General features: G+C 39.5%; 1 protein-coding gene and 1 long non-coding RNA gene across 6 annotated transcripts in view; one reads left to right on the top strand and one right to left on the bottom strand.

Moving 5' to 3' along the window:
• LOC138953463 (centrosomal protein of 128 kDa-like) overlaps window positions 1–8,383 on the top strand; it is a 49,843-nt gene extending 41,460 nt beyond the window's left edge. For 4 of the 5 annotated variants that reach the window (XM_070325296.1, XM_070325298.1, XM_070325297.1 and 1 more), the window contains 3 exons: window positions 4,512–4,555; window positions 4,858–4,924; window positions 6,177–8,383. In XM_070325296.1, the coding sequence (XP_070181397.1) occupies window positions 4,512–4,555; window positions 4,858–4,924; window positions 6,177–6,431 (366 nt within the window). In that variant the 3' untranslated portion in view covers window positions 6,432–8,383. The remainder of the gene's footprint in view (window positions 1–4,511; window positions 4,556–4,857; window positions 4,925–6,176) is intronic. The other variant, XM_070325300.1, reaches the window with a different exon arrangement.
• The window catches only part of LOC138953470 (uncharacterized), a 202,509-nt gene that overhangs the window by 125,840 nt on the left and 56,683 nt on the right, over window positions 1–19,986 (bottom strand). The gene's annotated exons all lie outside the window — the stretch shown is intronic.

A 19,986-nucleotide genomic window follows, 5' to 3' on the forward strand; every position in this document is an offset into this window, starting at 1 on the left:
ATCTGTCTTTGTAGAATGAAGATTATTTATCGGTCATTTAAAGGATTTGCTCTGCTTAGAGTTTGTTTAGATTCATGTTGTTTTTTAGTTTTTGTAATATGAAGTATGCTGAAAAGAAGGTAAGCAGAGTTTGACTTGAATTTCTATGCATTAATTCTTTTGAAACTTGCTTTGTTATATTTTGTTTAGTACCGTTTTATTTTAAGAATACCATCCTTGTGAAAGCGATCACTTTCACCACCACAGATGTGCCCGGTGTAACACGACATTTTTACTCCACGAGAAATTTACTCCGGAGTAAATATTTCGTACGAAATTCTTACTCCGAGTACACTTTTCGTACGAGAAAAGAACTCCCCAAGGCACGAAAAAATTACTCCCTCCACGAAATTTTTACTCCCCATTTTTTTTACTTCCAGTAAAAATCTCGTACGCAAAAATGGGATGCGGGCGAAGGGATAATGCCAATAAGTGATCTCGCGCACACGAATGTCGCGCTACCCTCCTTCCACCCCTTCCACCACCAAGAGTCTAACAGGGGACAAGAGAGTAAACATGTCGTACACCTGGCATGGGAAGTTAAATTGCTCGTGTTGGGGTGAAGTAATTTATTCGTTATTTATTCGTCAGGGGAGTAACATTTTTGTACGAAATGTTTACTCGGAACTCACCTGTTTTGGGGAGTAATTTTCTCGTGCAATGGGGGAGTGCTTTTTTCGTAAAGGGAGTAACTTTTTCGTACGAAATGTTTACTCCGGAGTAAAAATCTCGTGGGAGTAATTTTCTCGTGTTACACCGGCTTTACAGGGGATAACAGCATGCATCCAATTGGACACATACCAAATTTAACAGTCTGGCTGCTTATCGTGCAGATCGCGAATGTTTGTTTTTTGTTTGTTTGTTTGCTTAACGCCCAGCCGACCACGAACGGCCATATCAGGGCGGTGCTGCTTTGAGATTTAACGTGCGCCACACACAAGACAGAAGTCGCAGCACAGGCTTCATGTCTCACCCAGTCACATTATTCTGACACCGGACCAACCAGTCCTAGCACTAACCCCATAATGCCAGACGCCAGACGGAGCAGCCACTAGATTGCCAATTTTAAAGTCTTAGGTATGACCCGGCCGGGGTTCGAACCCACGCCCTCCCGCTCACTGGGCGGACGCCTTACCACTAGGCCATCGTGTTACGGTATCGTGCAGAATGGTTTTGCTGAATTAATGAAGCAAATTGACACAGATACTTCGGGCGGGGATGTAGCTCAGTCGGTAGCGCGCTGGATTTGTATCCAGTTGGCCGCTGTCAGCGTGAGTTCGTCCCCACGTTCGGCGAGAGATTTATTTCTCAGAGTCAACTTTGTGTGCAGACTCTCCTCGGTGTCCGAACACCCCCCGTGTGTACACGCAAGCACAAGACCAAGTGCGCACGAAAAAGATCCTGTAATCCACGTCAGAGTTCGGTGGGTTATAGAAACACGAAAATACCCAGCATGCTTCCTCCGAAAGCGGCGTATGGCTGCCTAAATGGCGGGGTAAAAACGGTCATACACGTAAAAGCCGTGGGAGTTTCAGCCCATGAACGAACAAACAGACACAGATACTTCTTACAAAATGACTTCAAAGACAAATTCCAACTCTGCATAGGAAGCAGCCAGGCTGTTAGATTTGATATATGAGACAATGACAAAAGGTGACGTTTTCATGTCAGTATGTCCCAAATGACATCACCAGTACATTTTTCATTCTATCTAATCTGTTTTCGTTCTATTTTTTCTAATAACATGCGTTAACAATTGATTGCCAACTGGAATGGAAGAGCACAAAAAGTGTAACTTGATATGTAGTTTCTCTAGAGGGAAAAACATCTTCCACTTTCATGTCAGTGTGTCCCATGCAACATACATTTGCCAAACAGCTATGTGCAAGTAGATTATTTGTTAGTGGTATAGAAAATACTGATCAACAATTAAAGTCAGTTTTCACATTCATTTTCTACCTATTTCTTATTTGTTTATTCTGTTGGCAATGGTGAAATGTCAGCAATCGTGTGTCATTCGGGACAGTAGACATGACACCTGACCTTTTGTCACTGTCTCATATGGAATGATGTTTGACATGTGTTTAACTCAAATGATGCTCTTATCCTGAATAAAATGCTGGAGAAATACGAGGAACATGATAGCTTACCTGAGAACGATTGTATCTTTAAGCACCAAAAGACAAGAATGGTAGGTATCTGGAACGTTTATTATTGACAAAACAATAATGGTAGGTATCTGGAACGTTTATTATTGACAAAACAATAATGGTAGGTATCTGGAACGTTTATTATTGACAAAACAATCATGGTAGGTATCTGGAACGTTTATTATTGACAAAACAATCATTGTAGGTATCTGGAACGTTTATTATTGACAAAACAATCATGGTAGGTATCTGGAACGTTTATTATTGACAAAACAATCATGGTAGGTATCTGGAACGTTTATTATTGACAAAACAATCATGGTAGGTATCTGGAACGTTTATTATTGACAAAACAATCATGGTAGGTATCTGGAACATTTATTATTGACAAAACAATCATGGTAGGTATCTGGAACGTTTATTATTGACAAAGCAATCATGGTAGGTATCTGGAACGTTTATTATTGACAAAACAATCATGGTAGGTATCTGGAACGTTTATTATTGACAAAACAATCATGGTAGGTATCTGGAACGTTTATTATTGACAAAACAATCTGAATCATGGTAGGTATCTGGAACGTTTATTATTGACAAAACAATCATGGTAGGTATCTGGAAAGTTTATTATTGACAAAACAATAATAAACTTTCCAATTATGTACCAGTCTTGTTTTTACACCCCCGGTATAGGGGTGTGTATAGGTTTTGGTCGATGTGTTTGTTTGTGTGTTTGTGTGTTTGTGTTCGCATATAGATCTCAAGAATGAACGGACCGATCGTCACCAAACTTGGTGAACAGGTTCTATACATTCCTGAGACGGTCCTTACAAAAATTGGGACCAGTCAAACACACGGTTAGGGAGTTATTGGTGGATTAAGATTCTACAAGGACTTATAGAGAAACATTATAATGGTCAAAGGGAAATAACCTTCTCAGTTGGTGGCAGTGAGAATGGGTGCAGTGAGAATGGTTATTTCCCTTTGACCAACGGGGGTGTTTTTCCTACCTCGAAGGAATTTCTTGTTTTATTCTGAATTTTGGAGTGTTAGCAGTCTGTCTGGTTTAGGATGTGTGTATCTTTAAGCTTTCGGCATCTTACAAAGTGTTGTCTTTTATTCAGAGCAGTTACTGTACATGTGTACATCCTTTGTTATTCGATCTTGAAGTTCACGCAGAGAGATAGATGAAAGACAGGTGTGTCACATTAAAGCTAGTTTATGATGATGGATGTGTTGGCCAGGAGGAAGTGGCTTCCTGGCTTACCATCTGACGAACCATCTCAGATCTGACGACAGACCGTTCTTTTGTCCTTATCTCCGTATGTTTTGTTCCATTTATAAAAGATGTCATTTTTCTGTCCATGTCCTCATTTGGGATACAATGTAGATATTATTAATGACATTTTTTGTCTGAAATGTTTTAATTGATGCTTGTTTTGCTGTCATTTTCCTGTCTGTGTCCATGTCCTCATTTGGGAATGTAGATATTATTAATGACATGTTTTGTCTGAAACCTTTTGATGCTTGTTTTGCTGATGTCATTTTTCTGTCCCTGTGGTATTCTGCTTGTTTGGTACATTGTTCATACATATTTATTCTTACGACGAACATTTCAGGCCTTACCCCCCGCGGGTTAGGGGGAAGAATTTACCCCTCCCTGGTCCCCCCGCGGGTTTGGGGGAAGAATTTACCCGATGCTCCCCAGCATGTCGTAAGAGGCGACTAACGGATTCTGTTTCTCCTTTTACCCTTGTTAAGTGTTTCTTGTATAGAATATCGTCAATTTTTGTAAAGATTTTAGTCAAGCAGTATGTAAGAAATGTTAAGTCCTTTGTACTGGAAACTTGCATTCTCCCAGTAAGGTCATATATTGTACTACGTTGCAAGCCCCTGGAGCAAATTTTTGATTAGTGCTTTTGTGAACAAGAAACATTGATTGACAAGTGGCTCTATCCCCTCTCCCCCCTTTCCCCGTCGCGATATAACCTTCGTGGTTGAAAACAACGTTAAACACCAAATAAAGAAAGAAATTTCAGGCCTTAGAGCTGTTTTCATTTTCATGCTTGACGTCTTTTTTCTGTCTGTGTTGGTGTCTTTGTGTGTAAAACAATATTCATCCATGAAAAGGACACATTTAAATGTGATCAGAAAAGCTAAACCTTATCAATATCCATTCATCATCCATTCATTCATCCACTTTCACCTGAGGCAATAGAAGGTCAAACCAAATTATTTTTTTATAAATAATGTTTGGCTTAGATATTTGTATGTGTGGTTTTATTCTCTTCTTAATGTCTTCATTTCTTTTCTTCCTTGCAGGTAACTGAAAACGAGAAGGAACGAATTAACCAAAGATACATGAAGTGAGGTTTTATCTTTATTTCTGATTAGTTCATCGCTATGTGTGTGGGTTTGGCAGCGAAAGTCTCAGGGATTGGAAGACATGTGCGTGCAGAAAAAAAGGCTTAAGAAAAATGTGTCGCGCCATAATGCAGAGTATGAGGAAGTTTTAGAGCAATGGGTGAAAATAGGTACAACTCTCACACTTAAACGTTTTTTGTTTTCCATAGATTACAAAACGCTGTCGCTTTTCACTTCAGCTTGCAATTTTCACAGGTTACAGAACATTCCATTATTTATTCTGCAACTTGGTTGTTTTTCACAGATTGCAGAACACTCTCAAGTCGCTTCAAGATGAGGTGCATACCACCGCCTTGTCAGCTCACAGTAAGGTAACGCGTGATTTAGTTTGCTAGAATGTCAAATATTTTACTGTTTGCGTGTGTGTGAAAATATAGTAGAACCCCCCTTTTAACCCCACCCTCCCCCCCCCCCCCCCCCCCATCCCCATTTAAGACTTCCTCCATTTTAAGACCTGATTTTTTCGAGCTCTTAAAAGGAGGGTTCCACTGTACAGGAAAAGAATCGTCAGCTGGTCATGCAGTCGTATTGGTTTTAAAATACCGCATCTGACAGGGTTGAGTTTTCCTCACATTAAAAAGTGGTTGCTTTGTCATTTCAACTTGGTTTGACTAGTTGCAGCAAAGGAGTGGCTGTTTTTTGTTTGCATTCCTCTTGTATTTTAGTGTATGCAGTGGGCGGGGATGTAGCTCAGTCGGTAGCGCGCTGGATTTGTATCCAGTTGGCCGCTGTCAGCGTGAGTTCGTCCCCACGTTCGGCGAGAGATTTATTTCTCAGAGTCAACTTTGTGTGCAGACTCTCCTCGGTGTCCGAACACCCCCGTGTGTACACGCAAGCACAAGACCAAGTGCGCACGAAAAAGATCCTGTAATCCATGTCAGAGTTCGGTGGGTTATAGAAACACGAAAATACCCAGCATGCTTCCTCCGAAAGCGGCGTATGGCTGCCTAAATGGCGGGGTAAAAACGGTCATACACGTAAAAGCCGTGGGAGTTTCAACCCATCAACGAACAAACAAACAAACAGTGTATGCAGTTTTACAAAACGCCCAGGGAGATCACTGATAGTCATTGCTGTCTTTCTACCTTCAGAGTCATTCAGATATTCACTGCACATAATATTGTCAGTGGTTGTATATCTGACTCATGGATATTAAGTGGATTTAAGGTGTGGCGTGCAATCTGATTATGCAAAATGTCATCACTTCAGTTTTGCACTTTACACAGAACTTTGAAAGTTGCTGATTGCTTTTCATGATGATAGTTACTCTTTTGAATTATATTTATTCAACAAAGTATATATGTGACAGAAGAGTTTATGTAGAAAATAGAAGGAGTGGGTGGATCAATGTTAATGCATACTCTGAAGAATTTGCGACTATAAAGATAAGACGCTTAAGTAGTCCATTTATATTGACAGATCTAGTTCATTTGCCAGATATATTTGGACTTTTTTGCTTTAGTGAAAAATGTCGGTGTAACACAATGTAGATCTCATTAAACCAATGTTAGACATAGCATTACCTTCATGAAAGTAACAGTTTGATTTTTTCTGTCTCAACAGGGTAGAGCACTGAAGAAAGGGAAGTCATCCATCCTCCGCAGCTCAACTCCAAATGGCACGCCCAAAAAAAACAATCGTGTACGGATACGTGAGAGCTCGAGATCGCCAGAGAGAGGCGTCAGAAACGGTCACCTCTTGAACGACCTCAGTCGCACACCTCCTCCCATGTCGCTGTCTGACGAAGAGTTCCGGAAACGGTTTCTGCCACAGACCCCACAAAATGGCGATTTGTCTATCTCCGATGAACTTTCATGATTGATTGATTAATTGATTGATATTTTGTGCAACTGATTGACAGTTTTGACCGGATTCGTTGATTGACAGTTACTGTTATCATGAACTGATTGACAGTTACTGTTATCATGAACTGATTGACAGTTACTGTTATCATGCATGAACTGATTCACAGTGATACTGTTATCATTGATTGATTGACAGTTACTGTTATGACTGATAGATTTTGACAGTTTTTGTCATCCATTGATTGAATGACAGTTACTGTTATGGTTGGTTGATCGTAAGTGACTGTTTTGACTGATTGTTTGGTTGACAGTTTCTGTCATCCATTGATTGATTGTTACTGGTTGACTTTTTAAAAAATGTTTTACATCAAATGATTGAATGATCGACAGTTGCTGTCCTGGTTGATTGATTGACTGATACTATGAACTGCACTACTCTTCCTCATTTTCGTTTTGATAATGTCTGAAGAAGGGTTTTGGTAGAAACAGTGTTTACAAACTTGTTTGTTGAATGGAGGAAATGTTTGAGCTTGTGAGTTTTGACTGGGGTATATCTATATATTTTGTTTTTAAATGAGAGTGATTTGTAATGAAAAAACTGTATGCATGGCCTGGAGTACTCACTAGACGTCAAAGTTGAAAGAGGGAGAGGTTTGGACCACAACTCGTAGATTTTTGGGAGAAACAGTCAAAACAAACGTCTCTTATCTCAAATAGACATTGTACATGAAGAACAAACCTGAAAATCCCCCTGTTTTGTGGTGAGTGGGGAAGGTCAATTGAGGGTGTCTTTCAGCTTTTGGTCTGTGACTACCCGATTGGGAGTCAGCCACGGGTTGGATTGGTTGAAATTTGTTTGCGATTTAAACCAATCTGGCCTCGTGCACCTCATCCCAGGGCAGATTCAACTGTACAACCTTTTCTCATCCTGTCTTCGTTTCATGGATCTTACTGAGATTTGCAGGGTGTTCTCTAAGACAGGGAGACTTCTATGAATGATAATTTTAGGGGTTCTTAGCAACAAGTTCATGTTTATCAGAAGCAGCATAAATTTGGATGCTAATTGAAACTTTGGATGAAGGTTGTGACATGTTACTTTGTGCCTTAGATATCACTGTAAGTCATTTTTTTATCGGGACGACAAATTTAAACCACATATTCCAATTCGATGTATGTTTATTTCATCAAATTGTTCCTGTTTTGTCTAAACATTCCTGTGTTTGAATTATGTGTATTTGTTTCGTTTGTGTTTATTTTTACAATGAATGACCGGCAGGCAGTTTTTAAATCCTCATAATTGTGGCCATTTCTGCGACTTTGGAAACTATTGACAGAAGCCTCTGCTTGGAGAAACAACGGGGTCAAAGTTGGAGCAAAATGTATAGAAACTTTGAGCTCACTGACTCCCACTTCAAGCAGAAGTTCTAAACGTTCAGGGAAGTATCAGTGATAGCACATTATAAAACAGATGTAAATGATGGAAAACAGTCTTGAGATGCATATAACAATAATGACCACAGTGACTGGTGTTTTTTTTGCAGAAATGGGCACATTTCTGTCATAGGGTCATCAGATATATGAATGATATAGAAATAGCCACATGTATAAGCTTCGTGAAATCTAGCCAGTGTTTGACAGACATGTTTGTGGTTGGCCAATTGGATGTGCTGTATGCACACAGCACATCTTGGAGACTGAGCTTCCTCACACTCTGAACATACTCCAAACAGGAGGAGAGAGGATGTGATACAGTGGAACCCCCCTTTTAAGACCTCCAAAATCTGACAAAATCAGGTCTTAACAAGTCGCGTAAGGCGAAAATACAATATTTAGTCAAGTAGCTGCCATTTTTCAGCAAGACCGCATACTCGTAGCATCGTCAGTCCACCGCTCATGGCAAAGGCAGTGAAATTGACAAGAAGAGCGGGGTAGTAGTTGCGCTAAGAAGGATAGCACGCTTTTCTGTACCTCTCTTTGTTTTAACTTTCTGAGCGTGTTTTTAATCCAAACATATCATATCTATATGTTTTTGGAATCAGGAACCGACAAGGAATAAGATGAAAGTGTTTTTAAATTGATTTGGACAATTTAATTTTAATAATAATTTTTATATATTTAATTTTCAGAGCTTGTTTTTAATCCGAATATAACATATTTATATGTTTTTGGAATCAGCAAATGATGGAGAATAAGATAAACGTAAATTTGGATCGTTTTATAAATTTTAATTTTTTTTTACAATTTTCCGATTTTTAATGACCAAAGTCATTAATTAATTTTTAAGCCACCAAGCTGAAATGCAATACCGAAGTCCGGGCTTCGTCGAAGATTACTTGACCAAAATTTCAACCAATTTGGTTGAAAAATGAGGGCGTGACAGTGCCGCCTCAACTTTCACGAAAAGCCGGATATGACGTCATCAAAGACATTTATCAAAAAAATGAAAAAAACGTATGGGGATTTCATACCCAGGAACTCTCATGTCAAATTTCATAAAGATCGGTCCAGTAGTTTAGTCTGAATCGCTCTACACACACACACACACACACACACACAGACACACAGACACACAGACACACGCACATACACCACGACCCTCGTTTCGATTCCCCCTCGATGTTAAAATATTTAGTCAAAACTTGACTAAATATAAAAAGGAGTGAATCTTAAAATGGGGGTCAATTTACAGAGGTTATGAATAGAAAGTCTAAGAAAACTGGGTCTAAAAAGGGGGGTTCCACTGTATGGGGAGAAAGCAGATTTTTGAAATTATGTGTGCCAACCTACTATGTGACAGAGCTTTAAAAAAATATGTCACATGAATTAAAAAGAAAGGCACTTTATATTTATAAATGAAAATTCGTACTTTTTGCGTTTTCTTAAGTTCCAATGTCTGTGGTTTTATTTGAAAGTTTTTTTGTTTTGTTTTAAATTTCAGGTATATGACTTTATTTTATTGTTTGCTTTTTTATTCAAGCAAAAGTTTACAACTCTTTTCATTGAATATTATATTAACTTTTGTGAATGTATTGTTTCTTTTTATTCCGTCCTTGATTTTCATTCCGATTTTGACTTAAAGGTATTTCCTTGTGAAGGAGAGAAAATTTATATCCGTTGTTTATTTATCGGTGTATTTCAATTGTATTTATTCTCCTAATTTTCAGTCACACTGCATATTCGCGTGCAGTATGCTTTTTGGTGTACAGTCGTTTTATATATATATCCCTGTGCACCCCAAAAGACAACTAAACTGTGATACTTTACTTACTCTATCAAATATTACTTGTGAGATACAGTATTATACATGTTGTAATTAATTCAGCTTCAATAACATAAAGAAAGACTTAAAGCTCTTCTTCTTATCACTGATTTTATTAACATGGTAAAGCATAATTGTTGACATTATGTCTCGTATTGTAGTTTAGATATGCATGCCCTGCGGCTGTCATTATTTTTATGTAATTAAGCATTGCCTGTGACGAGAGGCCCTGATCTTCTTCATTGATTCTGAAATGGGATGGGTAGAACCCACGAAACATCCCGCAGTGGGGCACTGCGGTTATGAAATTAAAGGCCCCTCCTGTTTTTGGAACCGCAGGAGCTTTCTAGTTTGCTGTTAGGTAGATTTTTGGTTCCTCTTTCCTGTCATGCTCTCTTTTTCTTCATGAATTCTTTTCTTTTTTCTGCCTTCTTGCTCATTCACCTGTATTTTTTCCAAAAATCTCTTCTCTTGCCGCTTGTCTCGCGATTCATGTATAGTTTAATCTGTTAGTGTTCTGATGTAAGTCCAGCAGTAGATAGGTTAAGCCTATTTTAACATACTGGAAACTGGTAATCTTCCAGTAGGTATTAATTTAGTTTTACTAAAGCCTGCTGGGACACAAGTAATGGGTTAGTGCATTTGTAAACAGGAATCGCTTGACAAGTGGCCCCCTTCATCCCCCCCTTCCTCGTCCTGATATGGCTCTGCGTAGTCGGCTGGACGTTAAGCAACAAATAAACAAACAAACAAACCCACGAAACAGGTTTCAGCGCATTTAAAAGTCTTAGCTATAGCATGAATGTAACAATGATGTATATTTTACATTCTGAAATAAAGTGTATGTGAATATTATTACGTACATTGTCGCATTTTTGTTTTATTGTGCTGCGTTCATGGCTGTTTAGTAATTATAAGTGCATCGTTTTTCTTCTTCTTCGTCGTTCGCTTAAGTGCATCGTTTTATTGTCAACATCTTTGTCAATCCTTTTGATGCAAATCTGGTGATCATTTGTATTTTGGGGTCTTGAATGCTGTTTTGGTGTGCAATTATCGAACAAGTTTTTTTCTCTTCTTTGATACCTGTTCTTGTTTAACAAGCATACACCGCACACAGACAGCACACATAGACAAACACACACACACACACACACACACACACACACACACACACACACACACTCTCTCTCTCTCTCTCTCTCTCCTCTCTCTCCTCTCTCTCTTTCCACCCCATCACCCTACACACACACACATATATAAGCAAACTAAGATGTGTAAAAAGAGAGTGTATGCTGTCTGCTTTATTTACACCACTATGAATATACACTAGAACACATTTCACCGTAAACTATGCAAAACATGACACTTTTCAAGAACAGCCAAAATATTTCTTTTCTTTTCTTTCTTTATTTGATGTTTAAAGTCGTTTTTAACCACGAAGGGTTATGTCGCGACGGGGAAAGGGGGAAGATGGGATAGAGCCACTTGTCAATTGTTTCTTGTTCACAAAAGCACTAATCTAAAATTTGCTCCAGGGGCTTGCAACGTAGTACAATATATTACCTTACTGGGAGAATGCAAGTTTCCAGTACAAAGGACTTAACATTTCTTACATACTGCCTGACTAAAATCTTTACAAAAATTGACTATATTCTATACAAGAAACATTTAACAAGGGTAAAAGGAGAAACAGAATCCGTTAGTCGCCTCTTACGACATGCTGGGGAGCATCGGGTAAATTCTTCCCCCAAACTCGCGGGGGGACAGCCAAAATAGTGCAACAAGCAAAAAATTGAGCATACACAGTAAAATTTGTCCTGAGATTGCCTCATACAATCAATGTACCTTTGATTTTGTATGGAAAATACAGTATTACACTTTTTCTTCCGTTTTAAAAGTAAACAAATCCCTATTAACGGAAGACTTCTCTTTAAAAAAAACAAAAAAAACAATACAAAACCAACAACTACCAAAAAAAAATGGTTAAAACATATATCCTGGAAGTCTTTTTTGTTCTAGCATTAATAAGAATATTTAAACAGAAGGTATGAGTTCCCTACAAAGATTGCATAAAATATGAATCAATTTCTCCTCAGAATAAAAAAACCAAACAGAATACATTTGCGATTGTCAAAGCTAAAAGGTTTCAGGTTTATAGTAGACATTGCAAGAAGTAATAAACTGAATTTTAAAAAAAAACTAGAAAATAAGAGTTTGTGCCCTCGTATTGTCTATTTCATAAATCACTTCAAAACAAATAGAACCCACTGCTGATGTGTGTTCATCATTGACAAATTGTAGAGAAACATGTTGGTTAAGGTATGGTTAATGCCCTGCGGATGAGATTGAAATCGATGTAATTTAATTGTTACAAACTGAGTCATTGCTTATTCACTTGTAACCAACATTTTTTTCCGGATATATCTTCACAAAACAAGGCAGAACATAATCCTTAAATGATAGGCTTGAGCAGTGGGTAAAGTCTTCACTGTGATTGTTTTTAGGCACATACTGATTGACTTGACGTTATCTCCCAAAGTTGGTTGAGGAAATGGCAATGATGATAATTATACTGCACACTTTTTTTCTCTTTTTTTTTTTTTTTTTTTTTTTTTTTTTTGTACACAGGAAAAAATGACTGAAATTATAAAGGAGAAATGGTGGAAAGTGCAGAGACAACAAATACAACCGCTTTAAACCTGTGGAAAACATGAGAAGGAACAAAAAATGACATTTGTTGGTTGCTAGGTAAAAGAAAACAAGTCGCGTAAGGTGAAATAACAACATTTAGTCAAGCTGTGGAACTCACAGAATGAAACTGAACGCACTGCATTTTGTCACAATGACCGTAGTCCGCCGCTCGCGCAAATTTAAAGGCAGTGAAATCGATGAGCCTGTTTAGCGCGGTAGTGGTTGCGGTGTGCTGCATAGCACGCTTTTCTGTACCTCTCTTCGTTTTAACTTTCTGAGCGTGTTTTTAATCCAAACATATCATATCTATATGTTTTTGGAATCAGGAACCGACAAGGAATAAGATGAAATTGTTTCTAAATCGATTTCGGAAATTTAATTTTAATCATAATTTTTATATTTTTAATTTTCAGAGCTTGTTTTTAATCCGAACATAACATATTTATATGTTTTTGGAATCAGAAAATGATGAAGAATAAGATGAACGTAAATTTGGATCGTTTTATAAAAAAATAATTTTAATTACAATGTTCAGATTTTTAATGACCAAAGTCATTAATTAATTTTTAAGCCACCAAGCGGAAATGCAATACCAAAGTCCGGCCTTCGTCGAAGATTGCTTGGCCAAAATTTCAATCAATTTGATTGAAAAATGAGGGTGCGACAGTGCCGCCTCAACTTTTACAAAAAGCCGGATATGACGTCATCAAAGACATTTATTCAAAAAATGAAAAAATATCTGGGGATATCATACCCAGGAACTCTCATGTAAAATTTCATAAAGATCGGTCCAGTAGTTTACTCTCAAGCGCTCTACACACACACACACACACACACACACACACACACACACACACACACACACACATACACCACGACCCTCGTCTCGATTCCCCCTCTATGTTAAAACATTTAGTCAAAACTTGACTAAATGTAAAAACCAAAAACATCAAGAACAACAGTTACAAAATATAAGGCATGTTAATCGAAATCGGTGTTGGTAAATTATTCGAGAGCCCCCTACCAAAGAAGAAGAAAGACACGCCAACAAATAAACAAACAAAATACAATTCTGGCACCTCATAGACTTTCAGTCCCTAATTCCGAACTTGAAAGACGCATCTAAACAGCAAACTGTGTTAAAACCATCCACTGATAAAAACAACCAGGTGTTTAAGTTTTGGAACTGAAAACCTCTTGAAAAAATCCAATTTTCTCGCCAGAGCTTAACAGTTCGAACATAAAACTCCAAGCAGCCGAACCTGCAATGCTGAATTTGAATAATAACAATAAGATTAAAAACAAAAACAAGAGTGGAAGCTGTTACAACAATGATAACACCTTTCAATTAAAAGTATTGTTACACATGGAAGAAGAGCATTCCTTCACTTGAACACATAACAAAAAGCAACAGTGTGGCTGCTTCCAACGAAGAGGGGAAATTGTTCAGAATAAATGTCATCACTAGTGAGAGTTACGACAATGACCACAGATCTGTCAAGGCTTTCACGTGAAAACAGAGCATCCTTTCACTTTGAAACATACCAAAATTCAACTTCTTCCAATTAAGTGGGGAGATTGTATGAATTAATTTCACTAATCGCCACTTGTGTCAAATACGAAACTAAATTCCTAACAAAAATGAAACTGTGCACAGGAAGCGGCCCAGGTGTTGGTGTTTGGCACGTGTTCAGTCAAACTGAAGAATTATCTTATCCCGTGTCAAAACCTCATTGCACATCTGTGGTAGTCAACTTAAATTGATCGTCGCTTACACCAGAAGAAACATAATACAATTTATGTACCTTTAAATATTCCAATTTCCATACATAACTTGTTGTTTGGTCCTTCAGATTTGTCTTGATTTTTTTAACTGTGAAAATGTGGTTGTAGACTTAGAAGAGATGAAATGTAGTCTATTCTATACATATCTCTAGGTGTTTTTTTATTTTTTTTTAATCTTTTAGGTTTTTCTGATTTTTTTTAAGAGTATGAAATGAACTTGATGGGAAAGTGTTACTCCCTGGTTCCAAAACAATAAATATATATATGAAAAATTACTGAAGAAAACATACGGTATACGTGGTTGTATTATACAGTGCGCATCTAAAGGCGATAACCAAATCCCCATTGGACGATTTTCTGTGCACGGTTTTTTTTCAAAACAAGAGGAGGAATAAACAGTGTAATGATAACAAGTTGAGAAGCATGAAACTTGAAAAAACAAAAACAAAACAAAACAAAACAACAACATCGGCGCCGAAATGCTTCAGCTCGGGTTAAAGTACAATGTTACAGAAGAGGTAGTAACAACAGTATGTGTGTGTGTGTGTGTGTGTGTGTGTGTGTGTGTGTGTGTGTGTGTGTGTGTGTGTGTATGAGAGAGCAAGTGTGTGAGAGAGTGTGTGTGTATGTGAGAGAGCAAGTGTGTGAGAGAGTGTGTATGTGTGTGTGTGAGAGAGTGTGTGTGTATGTGTGTGTGTGTGTGTATGTGTGTGTGTGTGTGGGTGTGTATGTGTGTGTGTGAGAGAGAGTGTGTTTGTTTGTGTGTGCGTGCCTGTCCGTGTTGGTATGTGTTTGTGTGTTTCTTACACATTAAATTGTACAAGGTCCGTGTGTTGTAGCTGACCCAAAAAGTACTTTGTCAGGAAACACAACAACAAAAATGTACAACTCAAGAGAAACACGATTTAACATAACGACCTATTGTCTGATTGGGGACACCATGCCAGGTAGGATGATTAGAACAAACAATAATCACTCAGTAAAACACATCCCTGAACATCGTTTCAACACTCTCCAGATACCTTCATAACATAACAAACCCATGCCAGCTTGCAGGATTTCCAAAGTCATCTTTCAACGTATGCCAAGACATACCATGACGATGACGGTCTCTTGTGGGGTTTTTTTCTGTTGCTTTCTCTCTCTCTCTCTCTCTCTCTCTCTCTCTCTCTCTCTCTCTCTCTCTCTCTCTCTCTCTCTCTCTCTCTCTCTCTCTCTCTCTCTCTCTCTCTCTCCCCCCCCCCCCCCCCCCCGTGTTTTAACGCTTTTTTTTAAAATGCTGTTAAACAGAATGTCATATTACTGCAGTACTGCACTGAAGGGCTAAGGGTAAAGCCCCATTTCAGTACGTTAATTGTAGTAAAGTTGCTGTGTCCATTGCAACAACAACAACAACAACAACAACAAAACAACCAGAACTGCCACATCGATTCTGGCGATTCTTGTCACATCAAATAAGACCAAAAAAAAGAAGACTGTCAGCCACCTTCCAACAAAGCAAATGTGAAAGACACGGGCCTCTCTGGAAGAGGTTGAAGGCGAAACTTTCAAACGGAGACTTGACTCACCAATATCGAAAAGTAAAAAAAAAAAAGAATAAAAATAAGATAAATAAATTTCAAAAATCAAACTCCATAACCGACAGGCAGCAAAATGTTGAGAGTGTCTATTTTGTATCGTGTTTTATGATTTCGTTCTAAAGGGACCGACAATCCAGCATTCACAGCATCAAACAGTCATAACTGGTTCTAACTGGCCAACCAGTTCCCGTGCTGTCTTTCTTTATTTGGTGTTTAACGTCGTTTTCAACCACGAAGGTTATATCGCGACGGGGAAAGGGGGGAGATGGGATAGAGCCACTTGTCAATTGTTTCTTGTTCACAAAAGAACTAATCAAAAATTTGCTCCAGGGGCTTGCAACGTAGTACAATGTATTACCTTACTGGGAGAATGCAAGTTTCCAGTACAAAGGACTTAACATTTCTTACATACTGCTTGACTAAAATCTTTACAAAAATTGACCCTATTCTATACAATACTATATTCTATTCTAAATATGTCGTTCTCTAAGCTTACATTGATTGTGGCTGGCCAGTCAGTTATTCACACTGTCACTCTCACAGCTGGCATAAGTTCTGGCTGGCCAACCACTTCAGTGCTTTCAAAGCTGACGATGGTTTTGGTTGGTTAGTCAGTTCCTCACACTATCACTATCGAAGCTGACATTGAGTGTGGTTGGTGAGCCAGATCCTGAGGCATTGCCCTCCAACTGATTGTGGTAGGTCAACCAGCCTTGTTTGACTGCCAGAGTTCCTGTAGTACCACTGTCAAAGCGTGCACCTGTCCTGGTTGGCCAGCCAGCCAAGGTTCGTTGCTTTCAAAAGTGGCACTGGTTGGGGTTGGTGAGCCGACTCCTGCAGCGTCGCACTCCAAGCTGACATTGGGCGTGGTTTATGTTCTGCGCGTGTAGCGTCACTTTAACTTCCGACACTGGTTGTGGTTAGCCAGCCAATTGCTGCACCGTTACTGTCCGACAAAGCTGGCACTGGTTGTGGTTGGCCAGCCAATTCCTGCACCGTTACTGTCCGACAAAGCTGGCGGCACTGGTTGTGGTTGGCCAGCCAATTCCTGCACCGTTACTGTCCGACAAAGCTGGCACTGGTTGTAGTTAGCCAGCCAATTCCTGCACCGTTACTGTCCGACAAAGCTGACACTGGTTGTGGTTGGCCAGCCATTTCCTGCACCGTTACTGTCCGACAAAGCTGGCACTGGTTGTGGTTGGCCAGCCAATTCCTGCACCGTTACTGTCCGACAAAGCTGGCACTGGTTGTAGTTAGCCAGCCAATTCCTGCACCGTTACTGTCCGACAAAGCTGACACTGGTTGTGGTTGGCCAGCCATTTCCTGCACCGTTACTGTCCGACAAAGCTGGCACTGATTGTGGTTGGCCAGCTACTTCCGGCATCGTCACACTCATTTCTGGCACTGGTTGCTGTTGACCTTCCAGTTGGTGTAGTCGCCTTCGGTCAAGCTGCGGCCACTGACGGCGGGCTTCTCGTGGCACTGCCGCACGAATTTGGCCAGATTCTCCTCCTGACTGGGCGACGAGACTTGCTTGAGGATGTACAGGTAGAAGGTGTTGTCCAACACGGGCGTGTAGTCGTGGGTCACGTTGACCGCGGACAGGGCCCCCAGGCAGCACAGCAGATGGATGACGGAGCGACGCGGGAGGAGGAAGCGGTTGGGAGCTCCGGCGCAGTTGGCTTCTTCCGGCACTGTCTGCATGAGCACAACGCTGCAGTAGTTGCTCCGCTGCTCCACGGCGCGGGCCTGTCCGTTGCCCCAATGCGGCGACGTCATCAGAACCGTGGACAGCGTCAGCACCCAGATCATCTGCAGCATCTGTGGACAGAGACCGTAAGGAGTTTGTTTTAGCTTCGATGAGAATGTTCATTATATTCGCTAAAATGTCAGATCGGTGTATCTGCGAGAAACGGCATCCACAAGACTCGTAGCATCTACTACAACAACAACAAAATAAATAAATAAAAATATATATCAATAAATAAATAAATTCAGCACATTTGGGAAAAAAGTCAGATTCGTGTCTTCGCGAAGGTCACCTCCAGGATCTGCAATAGAAGAGCGTAAGTGTCCTGGTGTCGAGAGATGCAATCAACTCAGCACATTCGCGAACATAATGAGCATTTACAAGACCTTTACCCCCCGCGGGTTAGGGGGAAGAATTTACCCGATGCTCCCCAGCATGTCGTAAGAGGCGACTAACGGATTCTGTTTCTCTTTTTACCCTTGTTAAGTGTTTCTTGTATAGAATATAATCAATTTTTGTAAAGATTTTTATTCAAGCAGTATGTAAAAAATGTTAAGTCCTTTGTACTGGAAACTTGCATTCTCCCAGTAAGGTAATACATTGTACTACGTTGCAAGCCCCTGGAGCAAATTTTTGATTAGTGCTTTTGTGAACAAGAAACAATTGAGAAGTGGCTCTATCCCATCTCCCCCCTTTCCCCGTCGCGATATAACCTTCGTGGTTGAAAACGACGTTAAACACCAAATAAAGAAAAGAAAGAACAAGACCTTTAGCATCTGCAAGAGGTAGTTTTGGAAAAGAAAGTCAGTTGAGCACATTTGCAAACGCTTCAATGAAGGGATCTGATCGAGGCATTAATTTGTTGGCGTTGAACATAAGACGAAAGTGAACGTGACGAAAGCACCAGCAAAGATAAAATAACGAGAATCGGAAAATTATTTCAAATTAAAGAAAAACCCACAGCAACACAGAGAGAGGGAGTAAGACACCAAAGAATGCGTTGATAAATTAAATCATGAGCTTTACAAATTAAACTTCACTTTGCCTTCTAAACAAGATACAGTTATTGCAAACTACACACTGTCTATCAGAGGACAGGGGGGGGGGGGGGTCAAAGTTGTTTGGAGATACACACACACACAAAATTATCTTTTCTTTCTTTTTTCCTTTCTTTTTTTCTTCTTCTTCTTTCATTCATTCTTTCTTTCTCTCTTTCTTTCTTACTTTCTTGCGAAGTGGGGCGGGGGTCTTTTTGAGCGGGTTGGAGGGGTTATTGTCGGGCGCGGTTTTGCCGGGACAAGGCAGTGCAAGGTACAGCGTGTGATTTCCAGATTTCCAGATTTCCTTTGACGGATAAGACATTTGACATGACTATCTCTGAAAAAGGCTTCGGGGGGAAAAGACGGAAGTGTTACATGGCACACAAACTGTCGAGTCATGCTTCCAGGTTATGGCTTTCTATTTCTGTCTCTCTGTTTCTTTCTTTCACCCCTTCTCTCTCACTCCCTCTCGTGTTCGCTTATGCACGTGTAACCGAGTGCCGAAACACTACGATCACCTCGGGAAGCGAAGTGCAATCAAACAGGATTGAAAATATTAGGGCTAATTTCTTAGCCCTATAAAAACTGTTATGCAAACCCGAAGGTTTCCATGAACATACAGACAATCGGAAACTACCAGACCCCATCACAAACAGATTTCCACAAACCACGGGTGTTGACTTAAAGGCCAACAACTCGGGTGCAGAGTCTGCTGTGAAAGGAGCGGTAGCCTCCCCTGTCACACACGCACCAACGCGCACATACATACGCACACACAATGCTGTCTTGTGGCTAAAGCTTTACATTGCGTTTTCAAAAGTACATGTCCACTTGTTTTACTCCCAATTAATGCAGTCGGGCGTAGTCTAATCTAATCTATTCTAATGTCTTGCCTGGTCAGCGTTTTGGCAATCGGAAGGGCTTTCCAGTTGGGAAAAACACCCAAAAAGCCATAAAAAATGAATTAAAAAAACACCCAGTCGTTTTCAATTGCATTTTATGCACATCTCATTGCATCACAGAATGCAAAAAAGAAAACAAAATTGATTGTGAAATTAAACGACATGACACCATGCTATTAGACTTGAGTCAGCACATTTTGTTCGCTTTCTTATTTTTCCGCTTCACTGCTGCTATGTTGTTGTTCTTTTTTCTTTATCATTTTCTTCTTCTTTTAAACAACTTATTTTATTGTTTAAATCGGATACAAATGATCTTTTTAAAGCAAAATGTAACCTTCAATTAATAATAACATCACTACCAAACATTTCAAGTACGTCCAATGTCGAATAAATTCTCACAAACTATCGTTTAAAACGAGTTTGTTACAACCAGGACAATATTGCACCCACGCATTTTGGAAGCAATTTAAAACTCTTCTTGAAAGTGTATTCCGTATATTTATACGGAAGAACGCCCAAAACAAATGTTTAAAAATGGCAAGGGTCATCTATATAAATGCA

The sequence above is a fragment of the Littorina saxatilis genome, linkage group LG17 (genome assembly GCF_037325665.1).
Source record: "Littorina saxatilis isolate snail1 linkage group LG17, US_GU_Lsax_2.0, whole genome shotgun sequence".
Lineage (NCBI taxonomy): Eukaryota > Metazoa > Mollusca > Gastropoda > Littorinimorpha > Littorinidae > Littorina > Littorina saxatilis.